This window comes from Alternaria dauci, chromosome 10 (assembly GCF_042100115.1).
Source record: "Alternaria dauci strain A2016 chromosome 10, whole genome shotgun sequence".
NCBI classification, from domain to species: Eukaryota; Fungi; Ascomycota; class Dothideomycetes; order Pleosporales; family Pleosporaceae; genus Alternaria; species Alternaria dauci.
In genome coordinates, this window is record NC_091281.1 from 723,758 (window position 1) to 746,071 (window position 22,314).

A 22,314-nucleotide genomic window follows, 5' to 3' on the forward strand; every position below is an offset into this window, starting at 1 on the left:
TGGCTGCTGAAAAACGTGGTAGCGAAGCAGTCATAGAAGCCGAGAGGGGAAGGAAGAAGGAAAAGCATCGATTATTGCGGGCGACAGGATACATCGCCTGAAAAAGCAAAGGTCGTCGTCTTGCCATGGAGCTTGGGTCGTCTGTGTCACGCGATTCGACATACACGGTTATTGCCTCGGGGAACAGGGACAGGCCTGGATTGAGGACAACGCGTTCGTGCTATACTACGGCCCTAATACCAACACGATGGCCTAGGAGGATCAGGGCGCGCATCTCCTTCTGGACCATACCCGATACACATAGAACCGGAGCGTATTGCGCACATGTCACACACCGCCTATGGACCTCGGTCTTGTGTCCAAGCAAACGTTTCACGTACTCAAATCTTCCCCTCGAAGTAGACTGCCAGAAAGGGCAACCGCAGTACTCGCGTCGATTCCAGATGGCGTAAGGAGAATAAAAAGTTTGCACTAGGGACGTCTGAAGAGTTCCAGATGTCCTAAGCTTTCACCTGACAGCTTTACGCACCGGCTCAGCACATGGAGTAAGACCAGTGTTTGCCCGATTAGGCAACATAGATCTGAGGTGTCGAAAGCAGCTCAGGCGTCCAGCCTTGGACTTGGGGTATGCTTTGTTTTGCCAGCTTCTTTTGACGGGTCAGATCACTTACCGATCGCCCGCCATGCCCAAGGCACGCGCTACCAAACTACAACACCATGGGCAGTCCGCAAAGGGAAATTCGAGCTTTCACTGTCGATTCTAGATGTGATTTGTGGCTTGATGTGTGAACAAGCAAGAAGATGCGCAAGCTCTTCGATAGGCCGCTTGTTTCTTTTCACTGCTGTGTTGTTACGGTCCCAGACGTTCTGTTACCCAAATAGGAAAGAGAAGGGAAGGTGTTGGACTCAGTACTGAATCGTAGGCGTATTCTCCGAGCGCACTGAGAGAACGTGCGCGGCCTGTTCCATGTGCTTAAACCGGTTGAGGATTGGAAGGTTCGGAGCGCAATGCCAACACGGACCTTGGGGCTTAAGGTATCCGCTCGCACGTTCGGTTGGATGGAACAATGCCAAATCTCTAGCTGTCCATCATGCTGGAATACTCTCAACGACATGTTGAGCCAGCCGTTTGTACATTCTAGTATTCTACACAGCCTATGAAACGTATCAGCCCAAACCTAGGATATCCAAACTCCCCCACTCCCTCACCCTCGGTCTCGAACCACCACCTCTCTTCATACCTCTCCCCTCCATGTCTTCCTCAGTCCCAACAGTTCCACAAGCAGCAACAGCCAAACTGCCCGACGCATGTACAAGCGACGCCACGACCGGCACCCCTCCATCACTCACAGAAATAGCATCATCAGCCTCCACGGCACCCTCCCTCCTATACGGGTCTCTCCAAACTCTGATCATGCCATCTGTGCCCCCAGCCCAGACCTCATGCGAGAGACCCTCGACATCATACGGCGAGGCTCCCGCATTCCAGATATCGAAGCCCAGTTTCTGCCTCGTGAGCGCCTTCCTGCCCGCGCAGTAACCCAACGAGAGAGAAAAGTTGCGCACGTCGTATATAAGCAAGACGTCTGAACTGCGCTCGGCAACGTAAAGATACTTGCCGCAAGGACTCCATTTGAGAGACGAGATGCCATCGCCCATGACGTGGTTGAGCTTCTCGTTGCGGAACTTGATGCCATTTGTTGTTCCTGGGAGAGAAAAGTGCGTTACTTCGTTGCCACCGACAGGGTCGTAGATGCCGATGTAGCGGGTTCGTGAGCCTGCTGCCAAGAGGCCGTCATGCGACGTGTGCGAGGGTGGAGAGAGAGCCAGGGCGGAGATCCAACCTTTGAATCCACGGCCGCCGCCTTTGAGCTTGTTGCGCTTAGCGGGGATGGTGCGGATTGTGTGGATGGGTTTGTCGGTTTCTTTGAGGTCGAATATGGCGATTTCGTCTTTTGCGCCTCCAAAGAAATGGGTGGCGCCGTTGGAGTAGACAAGACTGATGGGTGCGACGACGGCTTCGGTGAGACCGTTGATTAGTTTGTAGGATGCTAGAGGGGTGGATATGTCCACAGGCCCTGCGCTTGCGTTGTGACTGTCGTCGTTATTGGGAGCTTTTGGGGTACCCCACAACGCGTTGTGTAAACTGATATAGGTGTCTCGTCGACTGAGTAGGACAGTTGTACTGCTGGCATCTTGCAAGTTGAAAAGTGGATTGACAGCAAAAGCCCAGATAGGATCGGAGGAGCGGAGAGCCGCATAATGTGTGAGATTCTGGGTGCTGGTCTGGCTCAGAATGTCGTTGGAGATGGGATACACTGACAATCGACGGCCATAGTCTGCTGTAAAGACGCAGCTACCGTCCGGAGACAGCTGGGCTTCTTGTATGCAGCTTGTGTGACGTTCGCTATCCAACGAAGAGTCCGAGACGATAGACTCACTACCGTATTCGGACTCTGATTCTGATTCCGGTGACGAATCTGAATCATCTGAAGATGAATGGCTGTCTCCTTGGCGATCATTTTCGCTTTCCGATTTGTCTTGCTTCGACTGTTGCTGTGCGCCATCATGGCTGGCCATCGCCCTCGCCTGTTCGTCCTCGACCCCATTTGCTTCGGCAGAATCTAGGTTTCCATGCACTTCCTCATTCTGGTCCTTCTCTTGCACACCGCATCTCAAAACCCTCGTGCTAGCCAGACATCTTACACTGATAGCCGAACCGCTCATCATTCAACGCGCCATATTCTTTTGTTCAATCCCCTCCGCGTTATACGAAAAGAAAATAATGTATTTTCGCAAACTGAGAGTTGTGTCAGAAGAGTGCTGCAAGTGTCAGAGAATCGACCAGTCGGGACGAAGATGCAGCTAGCTTGCGCACAGACGCTTCGTTCCTGGAACTCATCGTCTCGAGCACGTCGTCATGGGTCTCGAATTACTTTCCCACCATGCTGCACGCGCTCGACTCCAAGTCCGCACCACCACCACAAGCATGGGTTGAGTCGCCATACCTGCGGTCGCTCATTGTAAGTACTTGCTCTAATTAGCACCATAATATCACCATGCAATTACTCTCAACGTCCGAATATCAGGCTTGGTGGTGCCACTCTCCGCATCTCCCACAAAACATCCCACTAACACCCCACCCACCCTAGGCCGGCGGCCTCGCAGGCACAACAGTAGACCTCTCCCTCTACCCCCTCGACACGCTCAAAACGCGCCTCCAATCCGCCTCCGGCTTCGCCGCATCCGGCGGCTTCAACGGCATATACCGCGGCGTCGGCAGCGCAATTGTCGGTTCCGCCCCCGGCGCCGCCCTCTTCTTCATCACCTACGACTCGATCAAGCGCTCCTTTTCGCAAAACAGGCCCGCGACAATAAGTTACAACGCCGAGGGCAAGCCGTACAAAGAGGACGTGAGAGATGGCGGGACAGAGGCCCTGGTACACATGCTAGCAGCTAGTGCAGGCGAGGTCGCGGCGTGCGCGGTACGTGTACCAACAGAGGTTATCAAGCAGAGGGCACAGGCGAGTCAGCACCCGAGTTCGCGCGAGGCACTCGCGTTTGTGCTTAGGCAGCGGCATACAAGGGGGTTGGCGCACGTGTGGATGGAATTGTATCGGGGGTGGTCGATAACGATTATCCGGGAAGTGCCTTTTACGGTCATCCAGTTCCCGCTGTGGGAGGCGTTGAAGAAGTGGCGCTTGGCGAGGACGGGGAGGACCGAGGTCAGTGGGTGGGAAGGGGGGCTGTTGGGAAGTGTGGCGGGCGCGGTGGCTGCGGGTGTTACGACGCCGTTGGATGTGTTGAAGACGAGGATGATGCTTGCTAGGGAGAAACAGCCCATGTTTTCTATGCTGTCGACGATTATGAGAGAGTCGGGCCCGAGGGCGTTCTTTGCGGGCATGGGTCCGCGTGTTGGCTGGATCAGTGTGGGTGGTGCCATTTTCCTTGGCTCCTACCAATGGGCGAGTAATGCCTTGGGCGGTGCGGTCGAGGACTGAGATGGTTCAATTCATTTCACGGTTCAGATGAACTGAAAGACGGGAAGCAAAAGGAACGGCCATGACAGCATATGATATCAACTCCATCCTTGCTTGGGCCCATGAGGCCGAGCCCACGGACTCATGCATGAGTCTACTGGCTGGCAAGCAGGTATGCTATGTACCCTATTCAACCCTCTGGTTCTGAACCAAGAATAATATCCAACGTTCACAACTTGGCCGCAATACAGCCGCCTTTTCTCCTTGCGTCTATCCAACTCGACCCAATCCAAACACGCATCAAGGTCCAAACATGGCAGCATCCTTGGTATTTCTATCCGCCTCGCTGCTCTGCTTCCCCTCACTTGCATTACTGCTACCCGGTGCTGAGTTTAGGCCAGCACCAACCTTCAATCCATGTATAGGACCAGGCGGAGCGCCAGACTGCGGACCAGGATAAGGAGCGTGTTTGATCTCCTTTCGGCCGTTGGCCTTGTAGAGAAGAAGTACATCGCCGCCGCCGCGCCAGACGTGTGCGCGGATACTAGCCAGCGTCATCGTTGGGGGAATCAACTACCCAAAATTAGCATGGTTCATTAACCAATCTTCGATTCCAAATTCCAGCATGAAGACTCACCTGCCCATTACAGTACAGCTCCAAGTACTCATCAGGCTTCAGCACGCCACCCGTCTCGGCCTGCCTCTCCAGCTCCTCCTTGGTGGGCGCAGGTTCAATGCGCTCAGCCACGTAGCCCAATATCTTGCGCGCACGCAGCATGCGGTTCGCGTTGAGACGATTGTTGCTGAGTTTCGAATTAGCCAAGGCTGCGGTTTCGAAGGGGAGGGAAAAGGGAATGTACCCGTCGGAAGAGATGGACGGTAGTGCATTGCCAAAGGGTTCGAGGACGAAGGATACTTTGACAATGTCTTTGGGCGGGAGTTGGTTCTGCCGTAGTTAGTCTATGCTGTTTTGCACAAGCTGATGCACATGTTCGACTCACCAGTAGCAAGACTTCAGCTAGCCACATTGGTGCCGCTTTCTCGATGAGATCTGCCTGCAAACCCAGGGTGCCGACTTTACCCTCGAAGAGATCAGCCACACCGCCAGAGTCTGGGCGGTCTTCCTGAATCAGAATGGTAGTCATGGCAGGTGGCTTTAGTACAGGTGTTTCGTTGGGCAGACTGGGTGCAATCTGGGTATCCAGCTTTGTTGCGCCGGCCGCAACTTGCTCCTCATAGCCCTGCCGTATCCGTTGAAGAGCGCCGTAGAAGTTATCTTCGATGGTCTTTTCGTCCGTCTTGGTGGAGCGCGAATCGCTGTCTTCGGCCTTTTCGTCAACGGCAGGCTTGGCAGGCTCAGGCACTGCTGTGCCAGTGCTAAACTTCTTCATGCTGAAGCCCATGTTGAACTTTTTGCCAAACATGCCTTTGCCCTTTTTCGCTGGTGTGTCGGCCTCGGCAGGTGATTGTACGGTTTCTTCTTTTGAATCTGTGGAGCCTTCCTTGGAAGCTTCTGCGGGCTTTCCGTTACCGTTGCCGTTGGCAGCAGAAGCGGAACCAAAGTAGTCGCCCCCCTCTTGAGTCGAGCTCCGCTGGGTTTGTGTCTTTTCTAGTTGCGAGCCCTCTTCTTTTGTTGGAGTCAGAGGGTTGGTGGCAGAGTTGCGTCCTGCACTCATCGGAGCTGCCATTGGCGTGGCCAGACCGATAGCCAGACCTGGTGTGTGCGGCAGACGCATTCCGTTCTCGGCTTTGATAGTCGAAGCCGAAGTAGGCCCTGAGGCCGCATCCTTCCATCCGTTGATGTTTGTGTTTGGCAGCTCGATGTTGGTCGGGCGGTTGGCCTGCGGCTGTTCCTCCTTTTGCTTGAGCAACTCTGCCCGCAAGACTTCGTCGCGCTTGATCTCTTCGTCGATGAGATTGGAGAAGAGGTAGCGTAAGATCCACTTGCCAAGATTTATGCGGTGGTCTTCTCGGAAGTCAATCTGCTCCTCTAGATCCAGCTCGTCTGCATATGTCTCGGCATCAAAGCAGTAGTTCTCCTCGAGCATGCACGTCAAGGTTCCTATCCTCGTGTCGACGGCGCACCAGTGTGCGACGCTGTCCTGCGTGTTGACCTCTGGTAGTACGTCTTCCATGTGCTTTTTGCCGTAGGATTTAATGGGTGCGCACTGCAGTAGATCCCACAGAACCACTTCTCCTGCCGTATCAAGTGTAAGGACTCTTCGCCGGTCGTTGAGCAGATGGTGTTTGATAAGACCATTCTGGCCTTCGATTGTAAAGTCTGGCAGAGCGCGAACAGTTCCAATGGCACCGTGTTCTGGGGCCGCTAGTACCTCGGACGGTTTACGCGCGCTGGCTAGAGTGGATGCGTCGGCGTCTTTGGTCGCCAGCGCTCGCGGGAAGGGTGCGGTGTTGGACATGCGCAGTATAGACTTGAGCGGTATCTTGGACGTCTCTTCGTTCTTTGGAGGGCTGCCAGCAGGAGGCGAGGGAATTCGCGATTGCATAGTCGACACGCTGTTTCGCTGCCACCTGTGTGACTCGGGAAGCTCCACCTCGGCCGCAGTTTCGACGTCGTTCCATCGGTTGATGCTCGAGCTGGACGTGGCAGTCCAGACGTAATCGCCGGCTGCGACAATCTTGTTGACACCCTCGTGTTCCTGGCACACTGCCAGGGAAAGCCCCTCATCCATCTCAGCGCAGTTGCGTACATCGCTCTTGGCGACTATGCCGGAGCGGTCTGACGAGTAGAAAACGTCGAGCTCGGGCGAGTCTGAATGCAGAGACCATACGCTGTCGTTGTGCATGGTGAGCGTGTACATGCAGCGTCCTGCCGTCATGGACCACACCTTGACTGTCTGGTCGGACGAGCCAGTCAGGATGGTGTCGCCGTCGTGCGCCAGAAGGATGTCGCGTACGTTGTCGGTGTGTCCGACAAACTTTGTGATGCGCTTGCCTGATCGCGCGTCCCACACGCGGACGATGCTCTCTGGTCCGCCACTTGCGATGAGGTTTGGTGTCGCTGCCAGGGCGTATACGGAGCCCTTTGCGGTATTCTCGTCCTCGCCGACTGCGATTTCCAGCTTCTTGCCCGCGCCATTGAGATCCCACAGGCTGATCTTGCGGTCCAGCCCGCCCGAGGCCACCCAGTTCTCGCTACCGCCCGGGGATGCGACGCGCTTGACATAGTCGGTGTGCAGGCCGATTGTCTGGGGCGGGAGCTTGTCCGTGGCAGCGGGTCGCCATACCTTTACGGTGATGTCGGACGAGGCGGAGACGAGGGCGTCGTTGTTCTGGGCGAGGACAATGTCATTGATCCAGTGCGTGTGCGCCTGCACCTGGTTGCGGAACTGCGTGGGCGGAGGTTTGGAGTCTACAGCGTGGGAGTCTACCACGTTGGAGTCGGCAAACGGGTCGTCGTCATCGTCGGCGGCGTCGGCTTCGGTCTTGTCGAGGTCGAGATGCAGGTCCCATGCGCATATTACGCCATCACGTCCGCCCGAGTAGCTGTAGCGTGTTAGTGTTGGGGGCGCATTCCGACAGAGGGCGGCGGCGGCGACGGCGACACGTACAGGATCGAGTTCTGGGGGTCGACGGCCAAGCCATTTACTCCGAGTCTGTGTCCTCCGGCCGAGTTGGCAAGTGGCAGCACTGGGGAGACGTCACGTCAGCGCTCAGCTCTATCAATTCGCGACGGCGCACGCAGCAGCAGCAGCAGCAGCCGACACTTACCGTACGAGATACGCTTCCGCGCGTTGCGTCCCATGCCCCTCGATTAGCCCTGCGCGGACATGCGGACGGCGATGAGTGGTGCGAGGGTGGGCAGAGAGCTTGCTGGTGCCTGTGCTGTGTGCTACTGGGGGAGGGAGCGATGTGTAAAGGGCGGCTTGGTACCAGGATCCAAGGCGGGCGACATGTCCCCTGCCCGAGTGCATCATAGTCCAGCCTGCGCCCGGACATGTTACCAGGACCGACTGGGCCATTGCGGCGCGGAGAGGCTTGCGAGGCTGACCAGTGCACGCCTCGTGCCCGCCTGTCCTCGTCACCACCCGCGTCTGTCGCTATCCTCGAGAAAAAAAAGACAAGACGTCATTGACTGCCAAGATCGGAGTATTCATGCTACCGTCACATTGTTGAATTAAAGTCCATGCCCAGCAGCAAAGCCGTTCTACCAGCTGGCTTCCCGGCAACGTGGGCGCAGGTTTGCGGGGTTTGGCAGCCCACGAGCCGGGCGTTCGCATTCGGACTACGGCTTGATTCGGGCGGCTAGCCGGCTATCCAGTGACATGGTACAGCATGCCCTGCATTGCCATGCTCGCTATTCCACCACACAACACACACACACACACACACACCAACTCCTCCTCCTTTCCTAACCGCCCTTCGCTGGCCGAACCATGCATCCATGCCAGTCTTTGCCCTCGCCGCCCCACGGCACTCGATCCCACTCAAGCTCTTTCACCACCTCAAATCCCCTCCGCTCATACACCGGCCTTCCCGTCATTGTCGAATCCAAATATGTCACCATTCCCTCTGCATCCGCCTTCTGCATCCCCCAGTCTAGCATCAACTTCGCTGCCCCACGGCCTTGATCATCTGGGTGCGTCGCCAGCTGATTCAACATAAAGTAAGGCGTCGACGTGCCCATGATGGAAGCTTGAGCGGCCCGCAGAGGTCCCAGCAATGACCCCAGAGCATCCAGACGCAGTTCCGGTGGCAAGAAGCCTGGAGTGCTCCCCTCTTCTCTTCCTTTGGTTTGCATGTTATGCATACTCCACACTGACACGGCGATTGTGCGTCCGCCATTGTCTGGAGGGTCGTCGGAGCTAGGCTCTAGATCCGTGTCTACCACCTTCCAGTGCCATGTGTTTGGCTTCTTGATCTCACATTTACGGTCCTCCGCTACACCGCGTATTGAGGCTTCGCTAATGGCTCCGCTGTGCATGACGTCGTGTGTCGGACCGTAGTAGGCGAGTGCGCGAACTCGTGTCCAGGACAGCGTGTCTTCCGTCGACATTGGATCAAGTTGAAGTGGCATGGTCGTCATATAGAAGCTTTCTGGAGCAGTACACTTCAGAAGTCGAACAGGGCAAGCAATCATATGGTATGGCCCTTCATGTTGGATCTTGTAGTCGATGACTCAGAGGACCCATACGACACAACGCTTCCATTGATCTGCAGGCTCAACACGGCACCATGCAGGCACTGGGCTTGATCGTGACCCCGACAGATACCGACCTTCCTGATCTGGAGGCAGTGCTGACACAATACTTCAGTTGGATACATTCTGCAATCACTAGGCGATAACTTAGGCAACAACGTATCGAATATGTACAAGCGGCCTCGAAGCATGCTGTGAAAGTGGAAGCCAAGGCGGGCAAGACGACACCACTGCTCTAACTAACAATGAAGCTATACTAAGAAAGCTTAGGTCTATCCTTCCTCCACATATCCTACCACCGATAACTGAAACTCATCTGGTTGCAAGTACAAATGTCTCACGATCCCAACAAAGGCACTAGTTCAGGCGGAAGCCCACCATTCAGCTTCCAAGTCCAACAACCTTGTTGACAAGAAGAATTGTGCGATGCAAACATTTCAGGTGGGTTTCTTGGCTGATGGGAGGTCGCCAGGCAGATACGGCGGGGGTTTGCAATCGAATTGATTCATGTACCTAGATGGTGCTGCGCCACATCTACAAAACTGCTGCCTATTTGTTCACGTGAACTTCACCATACCTCAATTCTTTCCTAAACCACCCCAACCAACACACGAAGGTAAAACAATCAGGCCTTCTAATTCACCAAACGCACCGCAATGACAGATTTCGCCATCCGCCGTGCAATCTGCAACGACACCATCGCGCGATCCCCATCCATCGCAGCCTCAACCCCAGGCGGCTCCCTCACCAGCTACTTCATCCCCTCGCAACTCCCACCCCTTTCCAAAGAATCCTCCTCCTACCCAAACCTTACCCTAAAAGCTCCCCCAACAATCCACAACAGCGACGCCTTCGCCCTCGCACCAACACTCCCCGGCAGCGGCAAAATCGGCGTCTTGAATCTCGCCTCGGACGAGCAACCAGGCGGCGGCTGGCGCTTTACGCTTTCAAAAACGCAAGAAGAAGCTCTGTGCTATTCTAGCACCTTGTATGTTACGTTGCAGCGGAAATGGTACCCGTGGCCGAATACAGGACAAGGGTCTGTGGCGGGCATCATGTCGCCCGACGTCGTCGTCTTCAGGGACACGTTAGATAATGGGCTTGCCGAGTTGCCGGTAAGTGAGTGGCATGTGGTGGCTGTTATGACGGTTGCGGCGCCGTGTTTACCGGCTCTTACGGAGGGGGGCGGGGACTTTGCTAACAAGGAGGATGTGGAGGATCTGAGGGGGAAGATTTTGTTGGTGTTGAGGATGGCGGCGGGAGAGGGGGTTACGAGGTTGGTGCTGGGGGCTATGGGTTGCGGTGCTTATAGATGTCCGCCACGGGTTGTTGCGAGGGAGATGAAGGCGGCTTTGGAGAGAGAGGAGTTTGAGGGGTGGTTTGAGCATATCGCTTTTGCTGTTTATGCTGCTGGATCGATTGGAAAGGCTAACCTGGAAGCTTTTCGGGAAGTGTTTGCAGGTGAAGCGGTGTGAGTACCGATGCGCGTACTTGCAATGCCTTCAATTTACATAGAAGCTTTGCGAGCTTGCATTCAAATTTATAAGGCAAGCCTGTAAGAACAAAGAGTTACAAAACCTCCAACTGGATGCTGTCTGAAGATAATTACATAAGAGTTTCAATAGGGGGTAAAGTAGATACAGAGAAGATAGATGTCGCGTCCCCAAACTTCCAGAGGCCCCGCCCCTAGCATCGGCCATGCAGGCAATTGCATCATCACCACCAGAATGCTCTAGATCTTACCAACACCAGCAGTGTTGGCAATTTTTGAGCTCGCCGCCGCAGCACTAGCAACGTTCTTGCCCTGGAAGTTGGCCAAGAAGTCCGTCTGGCTGCCACTGAAGCTACCACTGCTTCCAAACGCATTAATCTGGCATGTGTGGCCGAGGGAGCTCTGGCAAACAGCATTCGCAGCGGTCGAAGGTGCAGAGAAGAGCTTCCCCTTGTTGTTCAAGAGCGGAGTAGCAACGTTCTGGAACACGTTGCCCTCGGCGACGACCATGCCGCCAGCCTCAATATCAAACGCGTGGCCCGTGTTGCTGTAGAAGTAGTTGTTGACAGCATGGAGCAGTGTGTTTCCTTGTCCACCAACCTTGGGGCTGCGGCCAGACGTGTGGTGGATGTAGTTGCCCTTCATGGTGATGAGGTCTCCGCCACCGAGGAGCAAGATGCCCCAGTAGTGACGTCCATCGCAAGACGCGGACCAGGAGGTTTGGCCGTCAAACTCTGTGTTGCTGATTGTCACGCGGTTGGAGTTGCCGTAACCGGCAACGAACATCTGGCGACCGATGAGCGAGATCTTGACATGATCTGTTGTATTCGTCAGTTTGGTAATGAGCGTGGAATAGAGATTGACATACCAATCCAGACGAGATCAGCTCCGTCGAGAGTGATGGCGTCACCGCCCCAGATGTACCGAGGGTTCAATTCAGTGATGTGAACCTAAAGAATGGCGTTCCAAGTCAGTATCTGTCTCACATGCAGTTCGTAAACAAATATTACATACGTTTTGGATGATAATGTTCTTTGCGCCATTGGCAATGCGAAGACCCTTTCCGCGGATAACACCCTTGTTGCCAACACCAATGATGGACTTGTTGGAGCCCATGTTGATAGCAGTTACACCAGCATTGTCGTAAGTGACAGTAACCGATGTAGCCCCCGCTCCAGCGTTTCCGTTGGTACACCAGCTGGCCGAGTTGATAGCATCCTGACCTCCGTTACCAGGGCACTTGTTGGAGGCAGGACGGCAACCGGTCGCAGTCGTGGTTCCCTCAGTACCCTTGAAGTTGTACTCTTTGTCGAGCACGATACAACGCGCGGTGCTATCAGTGAGCCAGGTCTTCAGTTCTGATACGGAAGAAGGAACAACACATGCTGCACTACCACCTCCGGTGGTTCCCTTTCCGAAGCCCTCGGGTGTGCCCGTGACAGCGTATGTTGCTCTCTCTCCGATGACGGCGGCGCTGGCTGTGTATGCGCTTGCAAGCGCTAGAACGGAGAACTTCATAGTAAATTTGTGTCGAGAAGATGCTTGCCTGAAGCGAAGGAGAAGGTTGAATGTGGTAAAGGAGTGAATTGATAGTGTGAATAGCCCATTACCATGGAGATATCTGCTCTTTTTAAAGTACTTCCCGTACTAACTTGGAGGATACCCCACTGGAAGAGCATTGCAATACCCATGTCCGCACCGAGATGAATTCGATCTTGATGAGAGTAGTTTTTGCGTGTTAGTGGTAATTCCGCCATTAGCAAGACAGAAAGACCAGCGCTTTGTGATGATAGGGGCATTGCAAAGCACCAGCTCATGGCGCTAGCGCACACCCTAAATGACGGCGACGCAGTCACGTACGCCACAGGGCCTCGAACAGTTTGACATCTATCCAAACCCCGGTAATTTAGTTCGCTTCAGGCATTATCGCCGGTGGTTCGCTGCCATCGATTGAGGGCTCGGAGATATGTTTGCATCTCTCTGTCTTTAATGAGTTCTCGAGCCCTGACGGACCACATCGTTGGAATTTCTTGTGGGTACCTTTGATCGGAAGTTTTGACTATGAGATCCAGTTGTTGACCGTACCTGTTTGCAGATGTAGTCGAGAGACATATTTTTTTCATACACAAATCGGTCCAAATGATGTTACTACTTTATTGTTAGATCCTACAGTAATTACTTATCTCTTTGTGACCAGCATTGGGCTCAGTTATGGTCAGTTGACCTCTCTTCATCTACAGATGGCGCTTGAGCGGTGGAAAATAAGGTGAACTTCGGCGTTCTCTTCGGAAACGGGTAGAGCGGATATGTGACGGGCTAGCACGTTTCGTCTTTCCGCACTTTGGCCTACACTAGCGCACCATGTGCCGGCACTAAGACTTATCACAAGCAATCCCGAGCAAATCTCGGCAACGTTTTGCCCGATGACAGGCGGGAGTCCTTGTGTCTGTTAGGTACCAGCATTCCAGCCATAACATCTGTCCCTACCATAATCACCCAGTGACGGCATCCTCTTTCACAATGCGACATTGCAGCCATGGCAAGGTGCCCTTGGTATACCGCTTCCAGGCATGATCGTTCATTTCGCGACCCGCATAACGGAAGCCGCCTCCCGCGTCTATCACACATCGGAAGAATACTTACGCGCGCGGCTCGCCCGATCTTAAAATGAAATGACACGACTGGTGCGGGCAATACTCTGGTGGATACAGATATTCGTCATCCACTTACACGTGGTTACCAAATCTTCGGAAGACGAATCGTATTGTCCAGGCTCTGGTGCTGGCTGTGAATTTTTTTCCTTTTACATGTTGCTCGTCTCTTCATGAAAACGACTTCTCAAAGCATCGAAACTGGGTTGTTTGAACATGCTCATGGCCACTGTCGAATGTTCACACATACTCCCTATCCACACAGCTCTGGATCATGCCCTTGTTGGTAGCTTCGTACTCAATCAAGTCGACCTTTCCGTTCCTTTCGACTGTGTTTGCTTGGACAAACACCTTCCTCGGTTGCTTCTTCTTCAGAACGGCTGGCCTGACCATGTTCTCGTAGAAGGGCTCAACAGTGGTGATTTCGTCATACATCCTCTTTCCGGCTGCAAAATCTGCAGTCGCCTTGTAGATATGAAGCTTCTGTAGATAGTCGTTGATGGCAGGGCGGCCTAGATCTAGGATGCGATCGCGCTCAAGGCGGATAGTAAGGTCGGAGAGATCATCCTTCTCCCATTCCAGCTGACAGAACTCGACACCAGCATTGAGGAATGTGCGCAAGATAGAGAAGCGGGCCTGCATGTGCGCCTGGCCCCACTTCCTGCTCTTTGGATCCCAGAACTCCAGAGCTGCAATACCCGCACGTGCCATCTGGAGGTATGCGGTGAATAGAACATCCCCTGCCTCACTGTTCATATCGGCTCTGCCGTCGCCAAAGCCGAAAAGTTGCAGGATTGGGAATTCGCAAGAGAGCGCCATGGCAACGCACTCGGCGCGACATTCCTCGTAGGACGCAGCGATAGCACCAAACGTCGACCCCCAAGTCTGGCCAGGCTTGTACCAGGATTTAATTGGCTGGCCAGTTAGGGGCGAAATCGGGGGCTTCGCCGTGTCGAAGTTGAAAACGCCCGGCTCCGTCTCCTGAAGCAGCTTACCACATCCGTGACCGAGCAGCTCGTGGAGACCAACCTGGACCTCGAAGGCAGGATCCCGGTACTTTTGATAGGTTGCTAGATCACGGTCTTTGATGAACGGAACGCTCTCATTGGGTGCCTTGGCGGAAAGAATGTTGCCAAGAGATACGTTCTTGAAACCGAAGTTCTGCCGAATGTCGTCGTAGTTTGGGATGTTGATGCCGGCCGGTATACTGTTTGGTATTAGATGAGTGGTTAGATGGTGGAGATTACAACGACTTACCCACTGCCCGCAAACGTCAGCACCTCGAGCGACGTAAAGTCAGGACTGAGGAACTTGTCCTTTTCGAAAGACTTGTCCCATGGTAACAGAGGAATGTACTGGGGGGCTGTCTCGACCAACTTGCCAAAGGCGCGCGTCCGCTCCTTGTTGACCATCGCTACGAAGCCTTCCCACTCGCCACGAATGCCGTGTGGGTCGCGATACGTCTCGATGAAGCCGATGTCGGATTCTACCTGAGGGCCCTTGTCCTGTACCCAGGCCTTTTGGCTCTCCTTGAAAGCCTGCAGTGACCCTGTCCTGAAGCTCTTGGAGTATTCTTCCATCATCTTAACCTCGTGGTCGTTGGCTGCGTACAGCTTTGCCTGCTCGATGTGATGTGCGATAGTGTCCATTTCTTTGGAGTAGTCGCCAAAGACCAGTTTCACCCTGCTTCCATCGTCCATGGTCCACTCGCTTTCCTTTAGATCCCGTTGCTCTGCTGGCGGGTTGTCGGACGCCGAAGCAATGAGAACCTCGTAACCATCGTTGATCTTCCTGATCCTTGTATTTTCGGGAAGCAACCCTTTTCCTTCGAGGAAATCGCTTACGCTGGAGATTTGCTCGCTGGTGATGTGGGGACTGTCAGGGTAGTAGGTGGAAATGTGACCAGCACCGGGATAGCCCAAATGCAGCTTCCCTACATCATTGCCGGTGTATATGGCGTCCTTGAACTTTTCGTAAATGGCTAGGGTGTCTTTGGAGGCGGTCGCGAGTGCCTTCAGCTGGCGGGGGTCGAGGCGGGGTACGAATTTGGAGTCACCAAAGGACTTGAAGTTGCCTAGATTGCCTAGGAACTGCGCTGAGTAATCGAGGTATGCGTCCATCTCTTCTTGCGAAAGACCGGTGGTTCTGGCGAGGGAAGCATAATCGCCCTTGGCGTGCTTGTGGAGAGCGACGATGAAGTCGTAGATGTGCTCGGATTCGGGGGAGACCTGGCGGAGGACGACGCGTGTTCCGGCGAAGCAGGCCCTGTGGGACGGATCAATTGTTATGTCAGAGACAACTGATGAATGCACTTGTCTTACACTGAGAGGTGGTGGGCATAGAGCTTCTCTTTATCGGTCAGCGCATCGAAGTGAGGCTTGATGGCCAGAGGCACGATAGAAGGCGGACTATCGGCCAGGTACTGCTTGAGCGTCTCGGAGTCTACCGTGGCGGACATGTTGGTGGTGGCGGTGGTGGGGTTGGTATTGGTGTTGGTGGTGGTTGAGGAACGTTTACCGGGAGGTCTACCAGGCCTCTTCTTTGGGGTAACAGGGCCAGAAGCAGCGTAGTTGACCTGCCTGAGGGTCAAATTGAGATGATTGGCTATCCACTGTTGTGTGTGACCAGCTTTGTAGAGCGTATGTATCATAAGCCTCTGGTCTCTAGTCAGCTGCTTTCTGTGGGTTGGGGTCGTGGGTCCGTTCATGCTAGCCGTATGGAGAGAGGGCTCCCAAGGGATCGGGCTTGGAGGAGAGAAGAGGAGGTGTGAGATCAGGCCCAAACTTGGCTTAGTGCTATCCGAAGTCGCGCCGAATCGACGATTTTCTAGCTTCTCTACACACAAAACTTACGCCTGGTACGTTGCTACCACCACTGTAAGGAGCTCGAAATGCATTGGCGGAGAGCGGGCCCGGCGGGCGTGGGGTAGCGGCTGTCCTATAAGCTCGCGGGAGGTTTGCGTCCGACCTGCCGCGCGGTTGGCCCAAAAGCCGTGGCCGCGCAGAGTACCTGCAAGTGCGCACAGTAATCACTAAAGAGACCCTCGTATTTAGACCTCTCTTTCTAGCTCGAGTTGTGGAGGATTACTCACTCTATGTCTCCAGTGTCTTACTTCTTCCGCAATTATAATCAGAGTCGAGTACACGCGCAGCCCTGCAAGCAGAATGGTTATTCGCTTAGCCTTAGCGGGAATCTAAGGATGCGCCCGCTGCCGACACTTTCGACTCGACGAATCATCATCTCCACCATGGATAAGATTACAAGATTCCCGAAGAACTGCTCCTCAGCATCGTGGGCTAACTTCGGGAGCCCCGTGAGCTAATCAGACCCAGCTGACTATGGTTGTGACGCACGAGTTGGAGAGACACGATAAGATTGGTATAATGCTATTCCTACACGATAGATCCATCTTAAGCCTTCGCCATGGATTTCAGATACTGCGCACTATGTGGGTAGTCAATATACCCCTTTGGTGTCTTTGGGGTATAAAAAACTGAGCGGTCATACTTGACTAGCGGTACGCTCTCCTTGACGCGAAAGACCAGATCGGGGTTGGCGACGAAGTACCTTCCAAACGCAATGATCACATCGTAGTCCTTGTATGTTTCGTCAACAGACTGCTTCGCCGAATCAGGCAGGAACCCTCCGGCAAGCATGACTGGACTTGCGTTATCCCATAGCTCAATCATCCAGCGCACAGTCTTCTGTCCTCCGCATTCCGAGTCGTCGTTGCCAGTAATGCGGGCTTCGATGAGGTGGAGGTAAGCTAAGCCCAGCACCTTTAACTCTTCTGTGAGGTACTTGAAGGTCGGCTCGGGCTCATCCATCAACATGCCGTTAAAGTCGCTGTATGGGCTCAGACGCATTGCCGTTCTTTTTGCGCCAACAGCGGCGATTACCGCCTTGGTTACTTCGAGGTGGAATCGCGCTCGTTGCTCAATAGTCCCTCCCCAGCTATCTGTCCGTTGGTTGCAGGTCGTCTGTAGAAACTGATCCGGCAGGTACCCGTTAGCACCGTGTATCTCGACGCCGTCAAATCCCGCAGCGATCGCGTTCTTGGCTGCAGAGGCATAATCTGTTATCGTAGCCCAGATCTCCTCCTCGGTCATTGCTTCTGGTGTCCGATCTTGAGGACTCATGGGGACCGCACTGGCAGAGACCATCTTGATGCATTCCTCGTCCAACGTATCGGGTTTCGCAGCACGGCCCTGATGCCAAAGTTGGCAGTATATCGCACAGCCTTTGGCGTGTACTGCTGTTGTGATATCTTTCCATGCATCAATCTGATCTTGCAACCATATTCCAGGTGCGTTCCGACATCCGATAGCGTTCCTGGAGATGATGGTTGCCTCGCTGACGATGAGGGTGCCTGGTACACATGCTCTTTGCTCGTAGTACTCTAGCACACTCTGTCAGAATCGCATCTATGTGATGATGGCAGTATATGTACCTTTACTCATGGGCGTCGCTTTGAAGTCATCGTCCATACGATACCGGGTCAATGGTGCCATAGCGACACGATGGTCTAACTTAACATCCCCGACTGTCAGCGGTTGAAAAAGTCGTGACATCTCTGTAGGCGATGGTGATATTGTTTGAAAGTTGCGTAGGCTTCGACGATTCTTGCTGAGACCGAGTTTGCTCGCTGTGTCAGTACTACGTTGCCGTTTGGTCCTTGTGCAGCTGTGGACTATCACACGTATTATGGCCGTTGGCTAGAATCTGGCGATGGATTGCTGTACTCGTCATTGGCAGCCCAGAGCCCACTTGACACGCGACGTTTGTCAGGCTCAGCCACGATGCCGAGATTCGGCTGGACATTTGGAGTGCCGTTCTCAGCATTTTGCTCCGATATTGACGGAAATTGCAATCAAGGAAGCAGCATTGGGGGTTGAAGATACGTCGGCTGAAAAAGTGCCGATAAGAGGTCATTGTGCTACAACGACCCACTTGGCGCCCCTACCTCGACCGGCTGCTTTCATCCGCAATGCCACTTACGCCATCGAAGCGTGTCAGCGTTTCTGCAATGCGCGTTGACAGCTCAGCCGTAACTGGCTACTCTCCCACTGTCTCTGAGGGGAAATACGTACCGATCCCGCAGCTGTCAATGGCCGTCATTACGAGGCTCCGTCCCGCCCGGATAGCCTCCCGAAGCTCCACGTCCAGCTTCAACGCTAGCCGCGATGTTTGGTACGGTTGGCCTTGTGCCAAATATACACGTCCGAAGATTCGCTATGTTTTCGAGGCTCATTGTGATCCCGGCAGAATACCACAATGAGAGACCAACAGGCCTCCGTCAACGAAACGAATTCGATGCAACCCGGTGAAGATAACAACACATGCGTCGGACATACCCTCGCTGAGAAGCCATCCGGAGACGATGTGCTATGCGACCCAGAAACACCTACGAAAAACCTTCACAGTCCACCTGCTTCGCCTACCATCCAACGAGTCGACAATGACGACGATAGTGATGCAGCATCCATTGGCGGCCAGAGAAACACGATGACATCTACCCAACTCAGAATCGCCATTCCGGCTCTATCAGTCTGTCTCTTCGTCTCTTTCATCGACCAAACAAGCGTTTCAACCGCAACACCTGCCATCGCTGTGGACCTGAACACCGGAACAGCAACATCGTGGATTGGCACATCGTTCCTCATCGCATCAACAGCGTTCCAGCTGATCAATGGCCGTCTATCCGATATCTTTGGTCGCAAGAATCTGTTGCTGATTAGTCTCACATTGATGGCTCTGGGAGACCTTGGTTGTGGTTTTGCGCGAACGGCGGTGCAGCTATTTGTCCTACGTGCCATTGCGGGTATCGGTGGCGGTGGCATTAACAGTCTTGTGATGATCATCGTCAGCGATATCACAACATTGCAGAATCGCGGCAAATATCAGGGTGAGCGAAACCGCCTATGCGTAATCACATGGTACTAACACTTCTGCGTAGGATGGCTGGGTGCAATCATCGCTCTGGGAAACGGCGCAGGTCCCTTCCTTGGAGGTGCCATCGTCGAAGGGGCGACGTGGAGGTGGGTGTTCTGGATAATACCTATTATGAGTGTTCCCACTTCCATGGTCATTCTATTCTTCCTGCCGCTAAAGCATCGGTCTGGCGATCACCTTGAAAAGATCAAAAAGATTGACTACGGCGGCATGCTACTCAACATTGCATCCACCCTGCTACTACTCATTCCACTATCAGGGGGCGGCGTAACCTACGCATGGGCCTCTCCATTTTTTATCGCTTGCACTGTCGTTGGTGCAGTGTTGGGCGTACTATTCGTGCTCTACGAATGGAAACTTGTGGCTCTTCCAATCATGCCGCTTCGATTGTACCGAGCACCACACTGTTGGGCACTATATCTGCAGACATTCCTCATAGGCCTTGCATACTTCGGCAACTTTTTCTACCTTCCAATCTACTTCCAGTCGGTTCTCAGGTACTCGCCCCTGGTTTCAGGTGCCTTGATCCTGCCGGTAGTTATCACGACGTCTTTCGCGTCTATTGCATCTGGCCAGTACATGAACCGAGTCGGCAGCTATATGCACTGCATCTTGCTCGGATTTGGCCTTTGGACTCTCGGAAATGGCCTTACCTTACTATTCGACCGAGACACGAGTCTTGCTGTATTGATAGTCGCCCTCATCATAGAAGGTGCGGGTATTGGTCTGACGCTTCAACCGACGCTTGTGGGCATGTACGCCAATAGCCGCGCAGAGGATCGCGCAGTGACGACCGGTTTGCGCAACTTCATCCGCACTATTGGTGGTGCTTTTGGCCTGGTCATTTCCGGAGCTATCCTCTCAAATACGCTCAGTCGAGATTTATCGAACAGGCCTTTTGTGTCAGACGATCTGATGAGCCAATTAACATCCTCAACGTACGACCTAGACCAGTTTGGTCTTTCTTCAGACCAAAAGCATGAGGTTTTCGACACTTATATGCTCGGCCTACACTACATCTTTATCTTTTTCACAGTCTGCTCCGGTCTAAGCTTGTCTTTGACATTCTGGGTTGGTAACACCAGTCTGAAAGCACCCAAAAAGCTGGACGAGGAAGCAGCACAGCGGACAACATCGCCAGATGAGCCTCAACAAGAAGTCATCCATGGCCAAGATGTTGAGACAGAGGAAAAGATGTCTGATGAGAAATCGAGGGTGGGAGAAGCCGTATAGCAAGCAACATCTGCTCAAGTCGAGCAACTACATAGCGGAAAAACGAGATACACAGCCTAGGCATCGAATTACTAAAGCACTTGTGTATTAAATCGAAGGGTTTCTGTGATACCCCAATTTTAGTGTATTATAAACCACCCTCAATCATGCCCTTCTTCGGCACCTTCCATAACTCGTCCCGATCAAGCCAGTGAAGCGATTGCGATTGCATTGAAACATCCGGAGAATGTGGAGCAGCGACATCGGAACACGGGCACGAATGTTCTTAGCTGTAGCTCTCGTTACTCACAATCAAATTACCAAAAATTTGTCCTCAGATTAACCTGGGCTTTTCCCTTGGTATGCCGACATAGGTAGGTCCTGCCCAGGTGTGCAGCCCCACAAAGGTCGGTCGTTATCGGCGACGTCGGATTGGCCTGTCCGCTCACTCCAACGATCCCCCTCACGGCGATGTTCCGCATACGGTTCCTTCCAAGCCGATAACTACTCCATCGTTCTGATAACACTGCAGTGGGTCGCATTCGGCCGCAATCATGACATCGCATCGTAAGGCACGGCAAGGCCTGGGATGTCGCCGATTACGTGAAGGCGTCACGGATGAGAATGGCCGATAGCTTGGTAGGCGATGAGCAATGGCTGTTGCGAGATGCTCCGCTGATGGTACATATATGTATGCGTCGCGAAGCGTAAGTGTTATCTACGTCAAATCTAGTACATTATCTATTACCAGATCTTACTTCTCAATTTCCAAATATTCTCATCATGCCTGAAGTTTACGCAGCACCGCCTGATTATGCCTTTCCACGCGAATTCAAAGGTTACGGCGAGAAGGGTCTTCAAGGCTTGAAATGGCCCAACAATGCCAAGATTGCTGTGTCTTTTGTCATCAACTATGAGGAGGTAAGTTATCGCCTAGTTACTCTCCACTGTTGAAACGTCATTAACGTACCAAAGGGTGGCGAACGTTCTGTGATGAAAGGCGACGGAGTTTCTGAAATCAACCTCCGCGAATACCCAGCGCAGCACAGAATCAACGAGCGCGACTACAGCGGCGAATCAGAATTTGAATATGGTTCCCGTCGCGGCTGGTGGCGTATCTTCAAGCTCTTCAACGATTACAAGATGAAGTTTACCCTCTACGCTGTCGGCTCAGCCGTAGAAGAACAACCAGAGGCCGTCATTCGAAGCGTGGAAGAAGGCCATGATATTGCATCTCATGCCTACCGCTGGATAGATCACGCCAATCTCTCCGTCGAGGCTGAGAAACAGCACATCAGAGATGGTATCACGTCACTGAAGAAGCTTGCTGGTTATGCACCAAAGGGATGGTACTATGGTCGTCCATCACCACAGAGCAGAGCTCTGATTCCGCTCGTATATGAGGAAATGGGTGAAGAACTTCTGTGGGCTAGCGACACATACGCCGACGATCTTCCTTACTGGACCGATCTGCCTCAAGAGCGTGGTAGCGCAAACCCTAAAGGTTGCCTGATGGTTCCCTACAGCTACGACTGCAACGACTTCAAATTCCACTGCCAAGGAACTGGGTTTCGTAGCTCCGGAGCTTTCTATGAGCACTTGAAGAACGCTTTCGATGTGCTGTACGAGGAAGGTGAAGCGGGTGAGCCAAAAATGATGACCATCGGGCTGCATTGCCGCATCGTTGGTAGACCAGGAAGGTTCAAGGCACTTCAAGACTTTGTGAAGTACATCTCAGAAAAGGAAGGCGTTTGGGTTGCGACTCGGACTCAGATAGCAGAGTCGTTTAGGGAACAGTTCCCTTACAAGAAGGGTCAGCTTGCATAGATAGTCAATAAGAAGTTGTTCAAAGTCAAATTTAGGTCA

At 53.4% G+C, this 22,314-nt stretch overlaps 8 protein-coding genes across 8 annotated transcripts; 3 read left to right on the plus strand and 5 right to left on the minus strand.

Moving 5' to 3' along the window:
- Positions 1-1,146: 1,146 nt before the first annotated feature.
- Positions 1,147-2,522, minus strand: ACET3X_009652 (uncharacterized protein; the record flags this gene model as incomplete). The annotated part of the gene is made up of 3 exons (XM_069455791.1): positions 1,147-1,155; positions 1,351-2,373; positions 2,442-2,522. 3 exons carry the CDS (start codon positions 2,520-2,522, stop codon positions 1,147-1,149), a joined length of 1,113 nt encoding a protein of 370 aa, XP_069302485.1.
- A 423-nt stretch (positions 2,523-2,945) lies between these two features.
- On the plus strand, positions 2,946-4,001 carry ACET3X_009653 (uncharacterized protein; the record flags this gene model as incomplete). The annotated part of the gene is made up of 2 exons (XM_069455792.1): positions 2,946-3,023; positions 3,153-4,001. 2 exons carry the CDS (start codon positions 2,946-2,948, stop codon positions 3,999-4,001), a joined length of 927 nt encoding a protein of 308 aa, XP_069302486.1.
- Positions 4,002-4,280: 279 nt separating this feature from the next.
- ACET3X_009654 (uncharacterized protein) lies at positions 4,281-7,746 on the minus strand (the record flags this gene model as incomplete). The annotated part of the gene is made up of 6 exons (XM_069455793.1): positions 4,281-4,553; positions 4,618-4,783; positions 4,841-4,926; positions 4,982-7,487; positions 7,553-7,631; positions 7,713-7,746. 6 exons carry the CDS (start codon positions 7,744-7,746, stop codon positions 4,281-4,283), a joined length of 3,144 nt encoding a protein of 1,047 aa, XP_069302487.1.
- A 3,127-nt stretch (positions 7,747-10,873) lies between these two features.
- On the minus strand, positions 10,874-12,151 carry ACET3X_009655 (uncharacterized protein; the record flags this gene model as incomplete). The annotated part of the gene is made up of 3 exons (XM_069455794.1): positions 10,874-11,451; positions 11,502-11,583; positions 11,648-12,151. The coding sequence occupies 3 exons, from the start codon at positions 12,149-12,151 to the stop codon at positions 10,874-10,876; spliced, it is 1,164 nt and encodes a 387-aa protein (XP_069302488.1).
- A 1,373-nt stretch (positions 12,152-13,524) lies between these two features.
- On the minus strand, positions 13,525-15,991 carry ACET3X_009656 (uncharacterized protein; the record flags this gene model as incomplete). The annotated part of the gene is made up of 3 exons (XM_069455795.1): positions 13,525-14,491; positions 14,542-15,549; positions 15,606-15,991. The coding sequence occupies 3 exons, from the start codon at positions 15,989-15,991 to the stop codon at positions 13,525-13,527; spliced, it is 2,361 nt and encodes a 786-aa protein (XP_069302489.1).
- Positions 15,992-16,654: 663 nt separating this feature from the next.
- On the minus strand, positions 16,655-18,164 carry ACET3X_009657 (uncharacterized protein). The gene is made up of 2 exons (XM_069455796.1): positions 17,735-18,164; positions 16,655-17,683 (listed from the first exon to the last, which is right to left on the minus strand). The coding sequence occupies exons 1-2, from the start codon at positions 17,853-17,855 to the stop codon at positions 16,695-16,697; spliced, it is 1,110 nt and encodes a 369-aa protein (XP_069302490.1). The 5' UTR covers positions 17,856-18,164; the 3' UTR covers positions 16,655-16,694.
- Positions 18,165-18,285: 121 nt separating this feature from the next.
- On the plus strand, positions 18,286-20,604 carry ACET3X_009658 (uncharacterized protein). The gene is made up of 3 exons (XM_069455797.1): positions 18,286-18,474; positions 18,550-19,189; positions 19,241-20,604. The coding sequence occupies exons 2-3, from the start codon at positions 18,559-18,561 to the stop codon at positions 20,467-20,469; spliced, it is 1,860 nt and encodes a 619-aa protein (XP_069302491.1). The 5' UTR covers positions 18,286-18,474; positions 18,550-18,558; the 3' UTR covers positions 20,470-20,604.
- A 627-nt stretch (positions 20,605-21,231) lies between these two features.
- ACET3X_009659 (uncharacterized protein) lies at positions 21,232-22,275 on the plus strand (the record flags this gene model as incomplete). The annotated part of the gene is made up of 2 exons (XM_069455799.1): positions 21,232-21,369; positions 21,424-22,275. 2 exons carry the CDS (start codon positions 21,232-21,234, stop codon positions 22,273-22,275), a joined length of 990 nt encoding a protein of 329 aa, XP_069302492.1.
- Between the last annotated feature and the right edge of the window lie 39 nt (positions 22,276-22,314).

What these genes read in the sequence shown, in the direction of transcription:
- ACET3X_009657 (XM_069455796.1), bottom strand. Translation starts at nt 17,855, where the DNA reads ATGTCACGACTTTTTCAACCGCTGACAGTCGGGGATGTTAAGTTAGAC. An exon ending in AGCGACGCCCATGAGTAAAG is followed by an intron (nt 17,684 to 17,734) that starts GTACATATACTG and finishes AGAGTGTGCTAG; the next exon opens with AGTACTACGAGCAAAGAGCA.
- ACET3X_009658 (XM_069455797.1), top strand. Translation starts at nt 18,559, where the DNA reads ATGAGAGACCAACAGGCCTCCGTCAACGAAACGAATTCGATGCAACCC. An exon ending in GAATCGCGGCAAATATCAGG is followed by an intron (nt 19,190 to 19,240) that starts GTGAGCGAAACC and finishes ACTTCTGCGTAG; the next exon opens with GATGGCTGGGTGCAATCATC.